General features: G+C 44.9%; 2 protein-coding genes across 4 annotated transcripts in view; both read right to left on the bottom strand.

Moving 5' to 3' along the window:
* Positions 1 to 8,474, bottom strand: part of phlpp2 (PH domain and leucine rich repeat protein phosphatase 2) — a 43,568-nt gene extending 35,094 nt beyond the window's left edge. For 2 of the 3 annotated variants that reach the window (XM_086106949.1, XM_086106948.1), the window contains exons 1-3: positions 8,015 to 8,474; positions 5,253 to 5,533; positions 2,905 to 3,038 (exon numbers count right to left, since the gene is read on the bottom strand). In XM_086106949.1, coding sequence (XP_085963075.1) covers positions 2,905 to 3,038; positions 5,253 to 5,533; positions 8,015 to 8,164 — 565 coding nt within the window. In that variant the 5' untranslated portion in view covers positions 8,165 to 8,474. Of the gene's footprint in view, positions 1 to 2,904; positions 3,039 to 5,252; positions 5,534 to 8,010 lie in introns of all 3 variants that reach the window. The other variant, XM_086106950.1, reaches the window with a different exon arrangement.
* Positions 8,475 to 12,682: 4,208 nt separating this feature from the next.
* Positions 12,683 to 14,083, bottom strand: LOC147207584 (kinesin-like protein KIF11-A). Its single transcript, XM_086106188.1, has 4 exons — positions 14,007 to 14,083; positions 13,832 to 13,928; positions 13,547 to 13,642; positions 12,683 to 12,997 (listed from the first exon to the last, which is right to left on the bottom strand). The coding sequence occupies exons 2-4, from the start codon at positions 13,913 to 13,915 to the stop codon at positions 12,932 to 12,934; spliced, it is 246 nt and encodes an 81-aa protein (XP_085962314.1). The 5' UTR covers positions 13,916 to 13,928; positions 14,007 to 14,083; the 3' UTR covers positions 12,683 to 12,931.
* Between the last annotated feature and the right edge of the window lie 1,054 nt (positions 14,084 to 15,137).

A 15,137-nucleotide genomic window follows, 5' to 3' on the forward strand; every position in this document is an offset into this window, starting at 1 on the left:
AAAATAGCAGATTTTATGTATGTTTAAATAGCACCTGTTAAAGGTTTAGAATTACCGTAATGTCTCTGCTAATGAATGTTAGCCCCCATCTATGTTGTTTTGCATTATATGTTTGCATTAACTCATTCAGTACCAACCAATTCTAGACCAAGTCTGAAAAGACGTTTAAAAACGTCTTTGGGAGTGAATGAGTTAAGCTAACGGAGTTTAGTTTGAGTAAATTACATAGCTTGAGTGAACATTTCATGCTCCCTGTAACCTGATAACATGATGAGATGTCCACTGTAGTAACTGTTGTCCCTAAAAGGGTTACATATAGATTGTTTCATTCTCTTTTGTTTTATGTGTCTATTTTGCGGTAAATTTCAAGTGAGCATGACAAATAGCTTGAAGCAAGCATATGAGCGAGAGACGACTTCTGGTTTCGTTTGTGTAAAAGTGACAGTGGGAGAGGGAGAGAATATTTTCGAAGGTACGTTTCAATAAGTTCAAGTGTGTTTAAAGCGTGTGGGAGGGTAAAATTATTATTTTTAACTGTTTTTTATGTGGTCTCTATATCGCGGATTTTCAGCTATCATGGGGGTGTTCTGATATGCATCTCCCTTGATGAAGTTCACTACAATTATGATCTTGAAAATAGAATAATGAATGGAGAAGTTCCAGTCCATCCATGGACAAGTAGGCCAGAGTAATAAGAACAAATAAGTACGCTCTGGGGTGTCCGAAATATATCAACCATGCGACGTATTCAACGCTGACACTTTGATTGGAAGCCAAATCAATAACTTTATGTGCTGCTTTCTCACCTCTCCCACATGACTCATCATGGGACAGCGGCGGTGGGTCTCGACTACGCGGTCCGTGCAGGAACACAGCCCAAACGGACCGGCGCCAGAGATGACAGCAGGCCGCGTCCCAGCTCCCTACAGCTGCATGGACGGACGGGGCTGACCCACGCAACCGCTGGCCCACGGGTCCCCTGCCTTTGTTTTCTCTTGGTGGATTTTGATGAAGTCAGCATTGAGCCATCATTACTGTTTGTTTTTATCTCATCAGAGCACCCCAGCATGAGCACGCGGGGGAGGCTTGACATGATGTTTTTCATCAAATAAGACCATTATGATGGGAGGAAGTGAGGAGATTTAACATCATAATAATAATAATAAATATGTTGAGCCCCCGGAGAAGACCTCCGACAGTAAAACCTTGAGATAAGAGTGACCTAATTTTTGAATTTTTCGAAATGCGAGTCATCTGACTTGCATGGAAAAAAGACTCAAGATGAGAGGGCCGCATGGTGGCCGTGTACTCGAGTCACTTCCCAACAAGCAGATAAACAATTCTTCAAATAAAGGTGTCTATTGCCCTTCCCATTTGAAGTTTACTGTCAAACCAAGCATAAAACAAAGGTGACCACCGCACCATTCTGTACTGTTAACTTAATGCTAACACAATGCCATAGATGGGCTAACCAATAGCACAGGTAGATAGTTATAGGCTTTTTTTAATCAATGGCTATATGAACACAAAAGGTGCATCGACACATGTAGACAGACAATTTCACAAATCACACAGACATACAGTATATTCTTCATCCTCTGCAAGAAACGAGGAATATTATTCCAGTTTATAGAGTCACTGAAAGTAGTTCTGAAGGTTTTTTTCGTTTGTAGCTGCATGACTGTGTTATACTGCCACCCGGTGGCCCGGTCGCACACACAGGGAGTCTCAAATAATCATGTTAATAAAATTGTGTTATATGTATTTCTTTTCAAAAGTAAAATATGATAGAGTGCTATTTTTTGGTTTAAAAAATACAATTTCAACAGGGCATAGAGTTAGTGGTTTAGAAAATGAATGGATGGAAAATACTACAATGGGACTCAGCAGAGCACAGAATTCCGATTTGGATTTGCACAAAAATATAAAAAAAATTAAAAACACATTAACGCGAGGCATATTCTATTCTATTCAATATATACACAAAAAGAAGGTTGAATAAACCACAATGGTGGCTCTTCATTGAAATGCACCGAGGCAATTGTATTCGTTTAAATCTGATGATACAGCAATACATTTACTTGTGTATGATGTTAAAAAAATTTAAAAGGTCGCACTGACTCAGCAGCAACAGCACCTCCTGTATCTAAATATATGTGCATAAAAATTAGAAAAAAATAGAGAGGCTTACATCCAAAAAAATGCACTGTGTAAATAGAAAATGAAATATTTTAGGAGATAGGTTAATGAGGTTTTTAAGACCTCTAAGAATGCCAAGAAACGTGATTGGTGAAAAAACTTGTTATCGCCCTTGGGGGAAGTAACTGATTTACTTGAGTTTATAAATATGATGCAGTACATGGGAACCCAACAGTGAGGGCTTCACAATAATAAACAAAAAAAATATTGATTTCAAAACCTGATAAGCTCACTTCAGCTACAAAGGGAAAACAGATGACTGCGGCTAACATGTTACATGATTTGTTTGGCTCCCCATTGCCAGACAAAAAAAAATGTACCGTGAACCAAAAATGGACAATGCCAAAAAAAAAAGGAAAAAAAAAGAAAAGAGAAATCGACATTAATAAGGCAGCCTACATCAGGACTAAATACAGCAACATGAGGAATGACTACTTCACTAAAGATCGAGTACTACACCGGCCACACCATTAAACACACACGCACATTTGAACAAGATCCAATACGAGAACTATGTGGACAATTATGCCTTTCTAATGATAACAATGGCAAAGCACGCAACAAGGGTGTGACTCTACTCAACCTTTATTTGGCTGGCCACGTTCGTCCCCTCAATCAGAGGAAACGGGACCTCTATCATGAGCAAACAATGAAGATGGATGATGATGACAGCCATGATGATGGGCCCCGTGGGTTGGTACTCACCGCTGTAGAAACGGATCAAGCAGCTGAGGTCTGAATTTGCAGCCTCCTGCTGCACTCGCACCGGGTCGGCGTAGCCCATAACGGCCAGATAGTCGTAAAGCATCTGGAGTGGACGCTCGGTAGGCTCCAACCTCCTGTGGCACAAACCGGGATGACAACAGGAATCGTAAATACAATAAATGCGCAAAGAGGTTTTTGGGGGGAGGATTATTAGGACAGTGGGTGAGCTCAATACCTCACAGTAAGCGGCGTGTTGTTGTTTCATTGGAGAGGGAAATGAGTTTATTTTCATTGTGTAATACTTTTCATTAGAAATAGAGCAATATTTGCACAAGTGGAAAGCTGCTGCATAAAAAAAACATGAAACACCCCATCCGGCAAAAGCCCAGCTGGGATTGACAAAAACACACAGTATAGATGTTTCAATTTAAATGACACTTTTATATTCAATGTTATACTTTGGATTGAAATGTACTTCCATGGGTGGCTCAGTGAACGACTGGTTAGCACATCCGCCTCGCAGTGCAGAGGTGCAGGGTTTGATTCCGGCTGCGGCCTTCCTGTGTGGGGTTTGCATGTTTTCCCCGTGCCTGCGTGGCTTTCCTTTAGGTACTCCGGTTTTCTCCCACATTCCAAAAACATGCACGGCAGGTTCATGGAACACTCTTAAATTGTCCCTAGGTGGGATTGTAAGCGCGGATGGTTGTTCGTCTTTGCGTGTATTTGAGCAGGGGTGTGTAGACTTGTTTATCCACTCCCCCTTATTGTCAATAAATATGCTAATCACAATCTCAATCATAAATATATTGTGAAATAAATATAGCTCGTTGACAGTGTCTATCCAAATTGCACATTATTATCTTTGTAAAAGTAGAATGTATGATGAAGTAAGGGGACCTAATGTTGTGTCTGGTGATGGTAAGCAAGCTCATGCTAGAGATTGACATTTTCCTGCAGCTTAAATTATCCTACAAGAAAGGTCCTGGTAAAAGTGTGATTTATTCAAATGGGATATGCATATTAAATGCATTTGAAGAGTGATTTTTGGGGGGGGACATTTTATAGCCCTCAAAAGTGACACAAGGTCCTGCTCTTGCAGCCCGTCCACACAAAGTGGAGATGGATGAGGCTCCTGACCTCAATGTATTCGTCAGGCTGCTTTAATAGGCCACTTGTCCTAGTGTGCCCTCTCTGTGAGGAGGCGATCCAGAATTCTGGGAGTCTCCCTTTTGGAAAACGTTTTGGGCATGACCGAGTGGGAGGAAACCGGAGATTGGCCCGGGACTGACCGGTTGGCGTTGCCTGGCTTGGAGAATCCCCAGAAATAGAACAATGACCAGGATGGCTGGATGGATGTTCTCTATTAAAGGAGACATCATGTGTATTTTTTTTTTCACAACAGTTACCAGGTAAGTTGATAAAGGTTAAAATGCACAGAGGATGAAGATTTACAAGTTGTAACACTTAGTTTGGAGGATTTCATGTAAAAAAATAAAATAAAATAAAAAAAAATTCACAGCTCATCCCCGTTGTTTGATGTGCCAATAGGCTTCCATTTCCATGACGACGAGGGTCGGACTCGGCAAGTGGCTACTCCTTTGCAAATAGCTCAGAGTCCGAAGAGAAAAGCAAGTCTCCATAAAGAGAGGCATTTTCGCATGCGGAGGCAGCACTTCGACACCAAGCTGCCAAATTAAACTTTTCGCTTCTGTGGAAGGGTGGATGGATGGTTTTCATTGTAAACTAAAAAAAAAGCATGATAATAATTAAATAAATCAATAAAGCTACAAATAGATGACACTGCGGGTACCGAATTATGAGTATGCGGGGTGCACTATACAGTGGTGATACGAGTTGAAGTTGCAGAAAAAAAATTCTGTACAGGATTTTGAAATAAAAATACAGTATTACGAGTGTAATATTTTGCTGGAAAAAGGCTTTACTTGGCCATAAATGCGATACTTTGCAAAGCAGTTGAAGAGTTTTTTTTTTAATGGGGTCTAAATGCTTTTTAAAGACTAAAAGATATCGTGTATTAGTTTTTGCAGACTTAGAAACCAGCTTTCCAGAGAAAGCATTAGGAGAGCCTCGATTATCAAAAATTAACCATGAAGTCTGAATCGCAGTAGTACAACTGAAATCCAATTTCAGTAATATCCTGGTTATAAATCTTGGCGATTTCTGTACTCCATTTTAAATGGAATCATGTCTTACCGGCAGGCAGAGAAGCAATTTAAGTGCATCAGCACAGGACTACAAAGTGGAGCCACTCAGCTGATCTGCCGTTTTTAATGAGCCCATAGAGAAATAGCAGCGCCCCAACATCTGAAAGATAAATACGAATTTACCTTAGCAGATCTCCGTGTAGTTGAACAAAGAGGCCATGTCCGTCCCTCTGAGCGCACATCTCCTCCACTGTGGTGCTGGTGGAGCAGAGTACCAGCTGCAGGTCGGGCTGGGGAGTGGAGGAGGCCTGGGGTCCAGAGGCAGGTATCTGGGGGTCCACTGTGCCTCCGTACAGACACACGCAACCCCGCTTGGTGTCGCTCTTCAGCCAGTCGCGTTCCCGGGATCCAAATCGGGTCTTTCTCGTCATGCAGCCGTGACTCCCGACTCGCTTCATGTTACGCTGTGGGCACGCACACACAAACGAACACGTTAAAAATCAAAATAATGATGCAATTAAATAGAATGTGAACAAGTTAAAAGGTTTTTGCCACATTTTGTGCTTTAATTCAATGGCCATCGTGCTGTTCCTTCTGGTGCGTGCCATCCGGGGGCAGTAGAATACAGACATAATGACATTGATGGAGCCATCCTAGCTCTTCACTAAGCTTCAGTAACATTAGATGCTCTTCGTTGAGGATAAAGAATACAGTCCCGTGAGCATGACTTGTAAAAACCTCAGGCAACCACTGTACCAAAAATTGACTGCTTTGTGTGGCCATTGGTCCAAATATTGAACATTTTAACCATTTAAGTAACAGTAGAGGAAAAAATGTACAATTGTAACGACAGTGCATTTGATTTGAATGTTAAATTTCACTCTCGCCAATTACTTAATCTTCATGTTATGTTTCTTTCTAAGTGGGGGGAATAATATTCTTGGGTCAGTGTCACTCAGGGCTTCGGATCAAAAATTAGCACCATAACTATCCATATTCATAACACGTCATATTTCCTTCATGTTAAACTGGGTCAATTTCACCCGTCAACATAGCAGAAGTGTTAACTATCCCCCGTGCCCCTTCAAAGACCAATAGGTACATGTTTCTGCAGGAACCTGCACAAATGTGGTGGGAACACAGACAGTTCATGGTACTGTTTCAAAGTCCCCCTGTGAACTGCCTTCTCAACTAAAGTGGACTATATTATGGGATCATATGCAAATGTGGTGGACCACAGACAGTTCTCAAGACTGTTTCAAACTCCCCCATGAACACTGTTTCCACAATCCCACAAAAAATACGACTCCCATAAGTACAGTTTCACACTTTTAAGAGACCCCCCCCCCCCCCGCCCCTCAATGACCAGACACTGTTAAATCTGAAATCCATGTTAAGAGGCATGGATCAAAATGGGCAAACTGTTCCACAAATAGACAATATTGTAATTTCACTTACCTGCATCCATTTCTTAACCTCCCCCTCATTTTCATTTAAATTGCATCTCCACTCTAAAATGTCAGCATTTGTGTCGTAGAGCCGCACCATGACTGTGCACTCGTAAACACAAAAACCAACACACCGTTATTGGCGTTTGTCAAGGATGCGCCTTGGCCTCTCCTACTCACAATATTCATGGGCAAGGCTGTCAAGTTACAAGTCCCATGATTGGTGTGCTGACCTCCGTTGATGACATTTGTTCTGTTGGGAGATCATCACGACACATTGAACCACATTCATATGCGATATACCGGAGGTCAGACCAATAATGTTATATAACAGTGGTCCCCAACCACCGGTCTGTGGAACAATAACGGGCCTCAGCCAACTTGGGACGGAGCCACACAGGGACAGACCTGCGAGCTGTGAGCAAATTCGCTCTATGAGGCATTGCGGAAATGTATCCGACTCTAGCCACTCGAAATGCAAAATGAAAATGAAGTCATTTCACAATTGACTCGGCTGCAGTAAAAGTCATTTTATGCAAAGGGTAAGGAATATATGGCTGTGAGTATTGTTATATTGTCGGTGGATATGTGTTGCTCCACCGTTTGTGTATATCCGTCACTGAAAGGGTGAACCCACCTGTAGCCTTTTGGATTGTTTGCTAGCATTAGCTAAACAGACTTTACTCAGGCAAAGCTATCCAATTCTCTTTATTTTATGTTTCGTTTGACCTCAACGGGGATTGGCAATAAAACAGCTTGAAGCCTTTATTTTTCGTAGAAGAATTGTTCACAATCGGCCAAACTGCTGCTTGTTGAGAAGTAAGTTTAGTTTCAAGTCACTATACAAATATTTCCTCAATATTCCTTTTGAACTGACAAAGTGATGTCATTCGCTGGATGATGCCACTGGCCAACATTAGGTGCACCTCACAACCACAGTGAGAATAAACATGCTTGCCCAAACAATAAATCTAGTGAGACGGTCAATTTTCAATGACAATCTTGAATAATACAGTCATCTAATATGTTAATTATTGTGTGCGGTGCGGCTGTGTTACAATGCAAGGTGTCCCTAATATTTTGGCCACCTTACTACGGCCACAGTTCTGATCACGCTGTTCAGAGAATGTTGATTTAATACAAATTACAACCTGACAGTGTTCATCAAACTGAGCATTATTTTTGTGGCATCACAATGGAGTAGGTGTTCCTAATTAAGTGGTCTTTACGTGGCCATCGCGCCTTTAAATCGGCGTGACATGCTTGTGCACGTTGCCCGCAATTCAGGGCGCGATTTGAACGATCCACGGATAAATCATCATAAACATGATCCCCCCTCATCGTGGGTATAGAGATTTGAGCGCGTTACATAATGTTACGAGTATCCCATGCACTTTGCTCTGTCATGTAAGACGACGCCTTGCAACGAGGGCATGTTGAAGCAGTCACTAAGTGCACAAGCAAAGGAAGGGGGACGTAATTGCAAATATCACCTGCCTTGAGCACTCGTATCCCGGCTGGGGCGGCGGAAGCTCCGGTGCGGCAACCGCGACCTCCGACGTGGTTGAGCCCGGATCGGTGGAGTACCGTATCCGGCTGCCTGTCGATGCAAGCCCCGCGCTTGTCAGCCTCGTCCTCCATCGCCATGGGTACTCGCTCTGCGCAGAGACCGCTAAGGTTCCAGTGGCATGGTGATGATGTTGACGGGAGGCGGCTGGCGGCCGATTCTCACGGGGAGACGCAGACGAAGCGGGAGCGCCATAGTCAGCGAGCCCGGCGGAGTCGACTGCTGCCTGGCTGCCTGCGGGAGGGCCTCCGTTGCCGGATCAATAAACATGACGGGGGCGGGCTTTCGCTCCTCATTATTCGACAGCCGCTGCCCCTTTCGCTGGGAAATCACACGCCCACAAACAGATGGAAAGCCGCTGAACATGTACCGGCACTCGTATCCTTGATATGTATGCAGCGTAAGGTCAATGCACTGTACTAATCAAGTCAAGTCAAGTCAACAGTATTTATAGAGCACTTTGAAACAGCCATCGCTGCATACAAAGTGCTGTACATGGAGCAATTTAACATGCACAATAAACAGTAAGACAAATCGGTAATAAAGGCGGTAGAAAGCACCAAACAGTAAAACCAAGAGCAAATCTAAGTCATGCTGAGTCGAATGCCAAAGAATACAAGTGAGTTTTGAGGAGGGTTTTGAAGATGGGCAGCGAGGAGGCTTGCAGAATGTTCAGTGGGAGGTCATTCCAGAGAGAGGGACCAGCAACAGAAAAGGCTCGATCCCCTCTGAGCCTCAGTTTAGTTCTTGGTACTTCTAGTAAAGTCTGGTCCACAGACCTGAGGCGCCGGGCAGGTGTGTAGGTGTCACGTTGCGCCCGAAGCGACAGAATAATCGCTTCGTGCGCAACTACTAGAGATAAGTGGATCCCCGAAATAGCAGACACAGAAAAGTATTTTGTCACAAAAAATGAGATTTAATATAACACAAAATCACCGTCTAAACGGACAACAGAAAACGCTGGTCAAAAAGAGGACCAGGAAATAATAACGAGGAAACAGAAAACGCTTGCGAAACAAAAACGGCAAGGAGAAAGTTCTTAGGCAAAATATTAAATCAAACTCGAGAGGAATATCAAAGCACGCAATAATAGTCTATAGTCATCAAATCTGTGTTTTAACCGAGAAGGAATAGGCGATAGCAAATGGCACGGCGTGGAATACTCCGGCAGTGAGTTGACTGTCGGAGTGCCTAGATATAGCAGGTGCAATAGTCAACAAATGGGTGGCAGGTGTGCAGGCGGCAAGCAAGAACGCCTGCCCCCTGCTGTCAAATACGGAACGTGACAGTAGGGGCGGATGAGCTCAGAGAGGTAAGGTGGCGCGAGATTATTCAGAGATTTGAAAACAAATAAGAGGATCTTGAAAATAACTCTAAAATGAATAAGGAGCCAGTGAAGGGATGCCAGAGTAGGAGTTATGTGCTCCCTCTTACGAGTACCAGTCAAGAGGCGAGCAACGGCATTCTGGACCAGCTGAAGGTGCTTAATGGAGGACTGGCTGACTCCAAAGTAAAGGGCATTGCAGTAATCGAGCCGGGATGTGACAAAGACATGAATTACTGTCTCAAAGTGTTCATGTGAGAGGAGAGGTTTTATTTTGGCCAGCTGTCTAAGGTGAAAGAAGCTGGATTTAACAACGGCACCAATTTGCCGATCGAGTTTGAAATCACTGTCCAGTTTAAGGCCCAAGTTTGAGACTGTTGACTTAAGATAAGGAGACAGGGGGCCCAAGTCTACAGGATGGAATGTACAAGGGCCACTGGGACCAAACAATATCACCTCTGTCTTCTTTTCATTGAATTTCAAGAAATTTTGTGCCATCCAGGTTTTGATTTCTTCCAGACAGGATAGGAGTGGCCTTAATGAGAAGGCATCTTTCTTGCTCAGTGGGACATAGATCTGGCAGTCATCTGCATAGTAGTGGAAGGGAATACCATGTTTCCTTAAGATGGAACCCAATGGGAGCAGATACCCCCCAGAATTGAGCCCTGTGGAACACCACATGACAGGGGAGCAGCGCGTGACTCAGAGCAGCCAAGGCTGACACAAAAGGTTCTGTCAGCTAAATAGGACCTAAACCACTCAAGAGCACTGCCGCCAATGCCTACCAAGTGCTGCAAACGAGTCAGCAGAATACTGTGATCCACTGTATCAAATGGCATTGGTACTTGATTAATCGTCATACCGTTTACAGTCAAGGTGTCACATCAAATTTGTATTTATCACATTCGGTAATAGCAAACTGAATAAAGTACGAGTAAAAAATGACAATAAAAGCTGACTAAAAATGACACGAATGTATAATACAAGCATCCCTTTCGCAGTCAACACCGACGTGTTTATCATCAATTCAAGCTGAGCTGTATTTTGTTCAATTCTAGTCCAATTAATTTTATTCACGTCCCTTCTTATATTGATCATCGGCAATGCCTTCATTGTAATCACTATTTTTGGATCAATTCACCCACTATCAAGTTTCAGCTGCAACACACAAGCATTGATGGTGTTTGTGTTGGTTTGGTTCAACTTACCGAAGAGCTCAAAGTTGAAAGCTGCTCGAGACGCCGAAATGCAGCGAAATCCACAGCGTGAGCAAGTTTCCACGCGCAAGCATTTTCACTCCTCAAGTGTCGAAATCAAACACAGATCACTGTAGTGACACCAAAGCGCCTAAGAGAGCAACCCCAATTTGAGTCACTCCAACTTGAAAGAAAACATGTCATAAAGGTCACCAATTTGCTGGTCATTAAGTCTTAAGATTCAAGGAACGAGCATGACCCAAATCAATCCATATTAAAAAATATAAAATAAAAACCAAGCAAATCCTGTCCAATCTAGTCACAATGTTTTCGCAGATTAGCCACAGCACTTTGGTTCCAGGAGCTGCGGTAACAACTTTAAAATGCCCCCAAAGTTGTCCACTTAAGTCCGACTGGAGTCAATCAACTTGATTCCCTTCCCCGCGGCTGGCTAATCAAGACAAATCATACCGGCTGTGTGCTGTCCTTCCAAACTTCTGCAAAAACAGCCCGCCGCGCCTCTCCATTCTCTTGGCTGCGAGAAAAGGATTTTAAGCACAAATCTTGTTTTCGCGTAAACAAGTCTGGAGTACGATATATGCTTCTCCTGCTGCCGACATCTCAAGTATATTTAAACTCAAGCTTCCGCCTCGGAACGAGCGCAAATGAGCAAATGAGTTCAAATGGAGGGTAAAATGCGTTTATGGTGGCGTTAGAAGCAGGATTTGGAAGCATATATTGTAAGAAAATTTGCATCTGTGAAAGAAGGCCCTTCTATCGGCGGTCGAGCTGGTCACGCCTCGCGAGGCAGCGAAGCCACATTGGGCGAGGGATGTCATATCAGGCGAGCAGTGACACGGGTGCGTGACAGGTGCTCCCGCATTAGTGAGGGCGAGCGAGGCACGCGGGGCGGGGCGGGCACGCGGGGCGGGGCGGGCACGTGGGGGCAAGTGGGGCAGGTAAGCGCACCGCCCGCCGCGCCCCGCGTAGGAGTGAGCGCACTGCCCCCGCGTGGGGAATCCAATCACTTTATTTGCAGCAAGCGTCAGATTTTGATTTCAAAATGATTGGCATTGGCAATTGATTAATCGTCATACCCTTTACAGTCCAGGTGTCACATCTAATTCGGAATTATCACATTTAGTAATAGCAAATTGAATAAAGTACGAGTAAAAAATGACAATAAAAGCAATGACTAAATAAATGACACAATAAAAGCAATGACAAAAGAAAAAATGTCCCTAAAACAGACATTTAAACACGATTTAAATTCTTCGTGGGTGCCGCAATGGATGCTGGGAAGGTATAGTTTCCAGCCCAGCATTCCGCGACCGTATGTTGTAATACACGCAGACCATTCAAATTTAGAAATGCGTACAACTTCAAAAACCTCTTAAAACACATCGTGAAGATTGGAAAAGGTGGAAGAATGTCATTTAATTTTTTCCATAATATCATTAAATAAGTAAAGAGCGAGAGTGGAAGCCATTTTATATTGAATGTAATGGCGACAGAATAGCTCCCACCACGCTTTGCGGCACTAAGAATCGCGTTTGAATGCATGTTTTGTGACCGTTTTTTTCTTTTTCATCATCAGCTAAGATTGATATGTTTGCTTGTGGGGTTTTTTTGCCACTTTTTCTTTGATCTTTTGATCTGCTTCAATAATGTCACGAATTTCAAATGAAAATAGGGGTTTTCTCAGTCATTTTTAGATGAGATTAAAATTTAATGAATTAGACCCTAATTAATCACACGATTTTTTAAATTGCCTGACAGCACTAGATATAGACATATACTGTAGATATAGATATAGATTCTTGCAGTGACTATTGAAACCTGAAACAAAGTATTTTACAATTTTAAAAAAAGCATGCAATGAGTAGGCCTAGGCTGGTCGCAAAATGAAAAGATACCCTCCAGCCCGCCCTGACAGCACCGGGTAGCTCCTTCCGCCAGAGACTGTTACGCCCGCGCTGCAAGAAGGAGAGATACGGCCGCTCGTTCCTCCCGACTGCTGTCAGGGTGCTGAATAAACATACGGGAAAACCTGCAACCATTGGAAATAGCACAGCCACTGCTAATTGATGACATTTATTCGACAAACATATTGCTCGTGCTATATTTTAGATTGCACTTCTATCGAACTGTGTGCAGTTCTTCTCGGAAACATTTTTGTGCAATGAAACACTTTCTCCCCCCAATTTGGCCCCAATTCATCACACAAGGCCAACCTAAACAAGATAAACTCAGTTGAGGGGGTCATGAAGTATCCTACAAGTGTTTTTCCATTTGCATCGCAGACGGGATAATACGGTCTCGTGTCATCACATCAAAGCGAACGTCGGAGTTTCCCCTGCAGATTGATCAGAGGAGTCCTCTTCATCAGCTCCCTGGATCAAGAAAATCAAAAGCACGACAATGTTTTCCGATCCACATCGACATGCAAACACACGCACAGAGATGTATTTTGGGGACTTGGCTCAGCAATCGACTGAGCTCAGTCGCTGACGCCCCGGCGTCTTGTTCAGACCGTCACAAAGGAAAAGCGGACATCGTGAGCGGTGCTCGTCAAAACCCAACTGCATACTTGGAAGAGCAAATACGAACATTTTGGATCAAAGTGACATCGTTAAAAAAAATAATAAACTCCCCCACGTGCGACCGAACATCGAAAATGAACGTGGGTCATTTTAGACCCACGTTGACCCGTCCGAAGGGTAGTGATGGAAAAATGCTTCCGATTCAAAAACAAGTGACTGGAGGGAATATCTTGAATACCGAAAGAGGGAATTAATTGATCCAAACCAAAAAGTCGGCCGGGTCGCTTTCGCCCCATGTTGTGCATCAGAGGCTTAACAGCGCGGCGTGTCGTTGATTGGAAGCCGCGTGTGCCGGCGTGTGCCGGCGTGTGCCGGCGTGTGCCGCGGTGCCGGCCTCACCTCCATGGGCACCCGCTCTGTGACCGTTTGGTCCGCCTCGGGCTCGTTGATGATGTTCCTGGCCTTGCTGGCGTACTTCAGCGTGATCCGCGTTTCCTGCAGGCAATGCAAAATACATGTCGTTTGAAACCAGATGAGCCATTATGTGCAGTTGAAGGCCAAAAAAATTGTCTGGATGGACGGTTCCTTTGCCTCGTGGTGGACTCAAATGAACTGGAGTCCAAGTCCATGTCATCTCCATCTCAGTATTTTATTTATTTTTTGAGCACGGTGGGACAAACGCACCTCAAGCTCACTGGAGACGCTCGGGACGGTGGCAATGACGGTGGTCTTGGTGCGCCCCCCCAGCGAGTCTTGCAGGATGCGCATCAGGACGGAGTCCCTACAGGAAGTGGGCCAACAACCAGGTCAGCTCCACCATCGACGTCTGTCATCGGGCGTGCGCGTGCGGGCGCCGCACCTGTACGGGACGTGAGTTCTCCTCTCCGCCAGAGCCGTGATGACGCGGCCCAGCGCCAGGAGCGACTGATTGATATTTCCCGCCTCCTTCGCCCGCTGGTCCGGCACCCGGCGGTGCCTGAAGTTCTTGCTACTCGCCAGGTCCACCTGCACCCGACACAAACCCACAAGGTACAATGCCGGCGCCAAGCATTGCAAAGCATTGACAAATTTGAGGAAAAAAAAATAAACCAAAAACGGGAGTCATGCGTGTCGACACTTGGCAACCGTGCAAATACGGCCTGTCCTCTTCTGACATTCTTGGCTCATCGGTACTTCGCCGCACTTGTGACTTTTGTCTTTTTGAACGTACGCCAAAGGACGACCTTCAGTCGGGCACTCGTCTTCCACCACGCTGCCGATTCCCATCAAGCCCGCAGACTTAACATTTGAGTAACGTCCTTTGCCGCCATATTTGTTGGCCCGCGAAAGTACGGTACAACGCCCAGGAGGCGCGCGGAGCTCTCCGAGAAGAGATGATTTGACACGCACGTGGACGGGATTTAGGAAGGGTACGTCGTCAAGCGCAACCGGTGACAGCCGGCGCTTTTGTCGTCAAGCTTCACCTTCCCTTTTGCCAACGCTGACCCAAAACGTGCGGGACACACATCGTTGAAGTTTTATCCGTGTGGAATTTTGTCCCATTCTTCCTGGCCGTCCAACGGCGGCGGCTCAATGGTCGAGGGGTCTCTGCCCGTCGTACGCTTTGCATTTCCACTTTCACGGGAGACCACCTGTCCCACCCGATTTGTTCTTAACTTCCCGACTTCTTGGGAATGGGCTTTGTACATTTATGCTCAGCTCTCTTCCATCAATAGGATCAAATGAACCATCCATTTTCCGATCCGCTTTTTCGTCACGAGGGTCGCGACAAGGGGGGAGGGGTGCCGCAGCCTAACCCGGCTGTCCGTTTGCCGGAAGTAGGCGGGGGACACAATTTCGCGTGCGCAATCGGCCTGCCGGCCATGTTTTTGGAAGGTGGGAGGAAAGCGGAGGACCCGGAGAAAACCCACGCCGGCACGGGGAGAACATGCAAACGCCACACGGGGAGGCCGGAGCGGGGATCGAACCCGAGACCTCTGCACTGCGAAGC

Source organism: Hippocampus guttulatus, chromosome 3 (genome assembly GCF_054856545.1).
Source record: "Hippocampus guttulatus isolate MCC_2025c chromosome 3, RoL_Hgut_1.0, whole genome shotgun sequence".
Lineage (NCBI taxonomy): Eukaryota > Metazoa > Chordata > Actinopteri > Syngnathiformes > Syngnathidae > Hippocampus > Hippocampus guttulatus.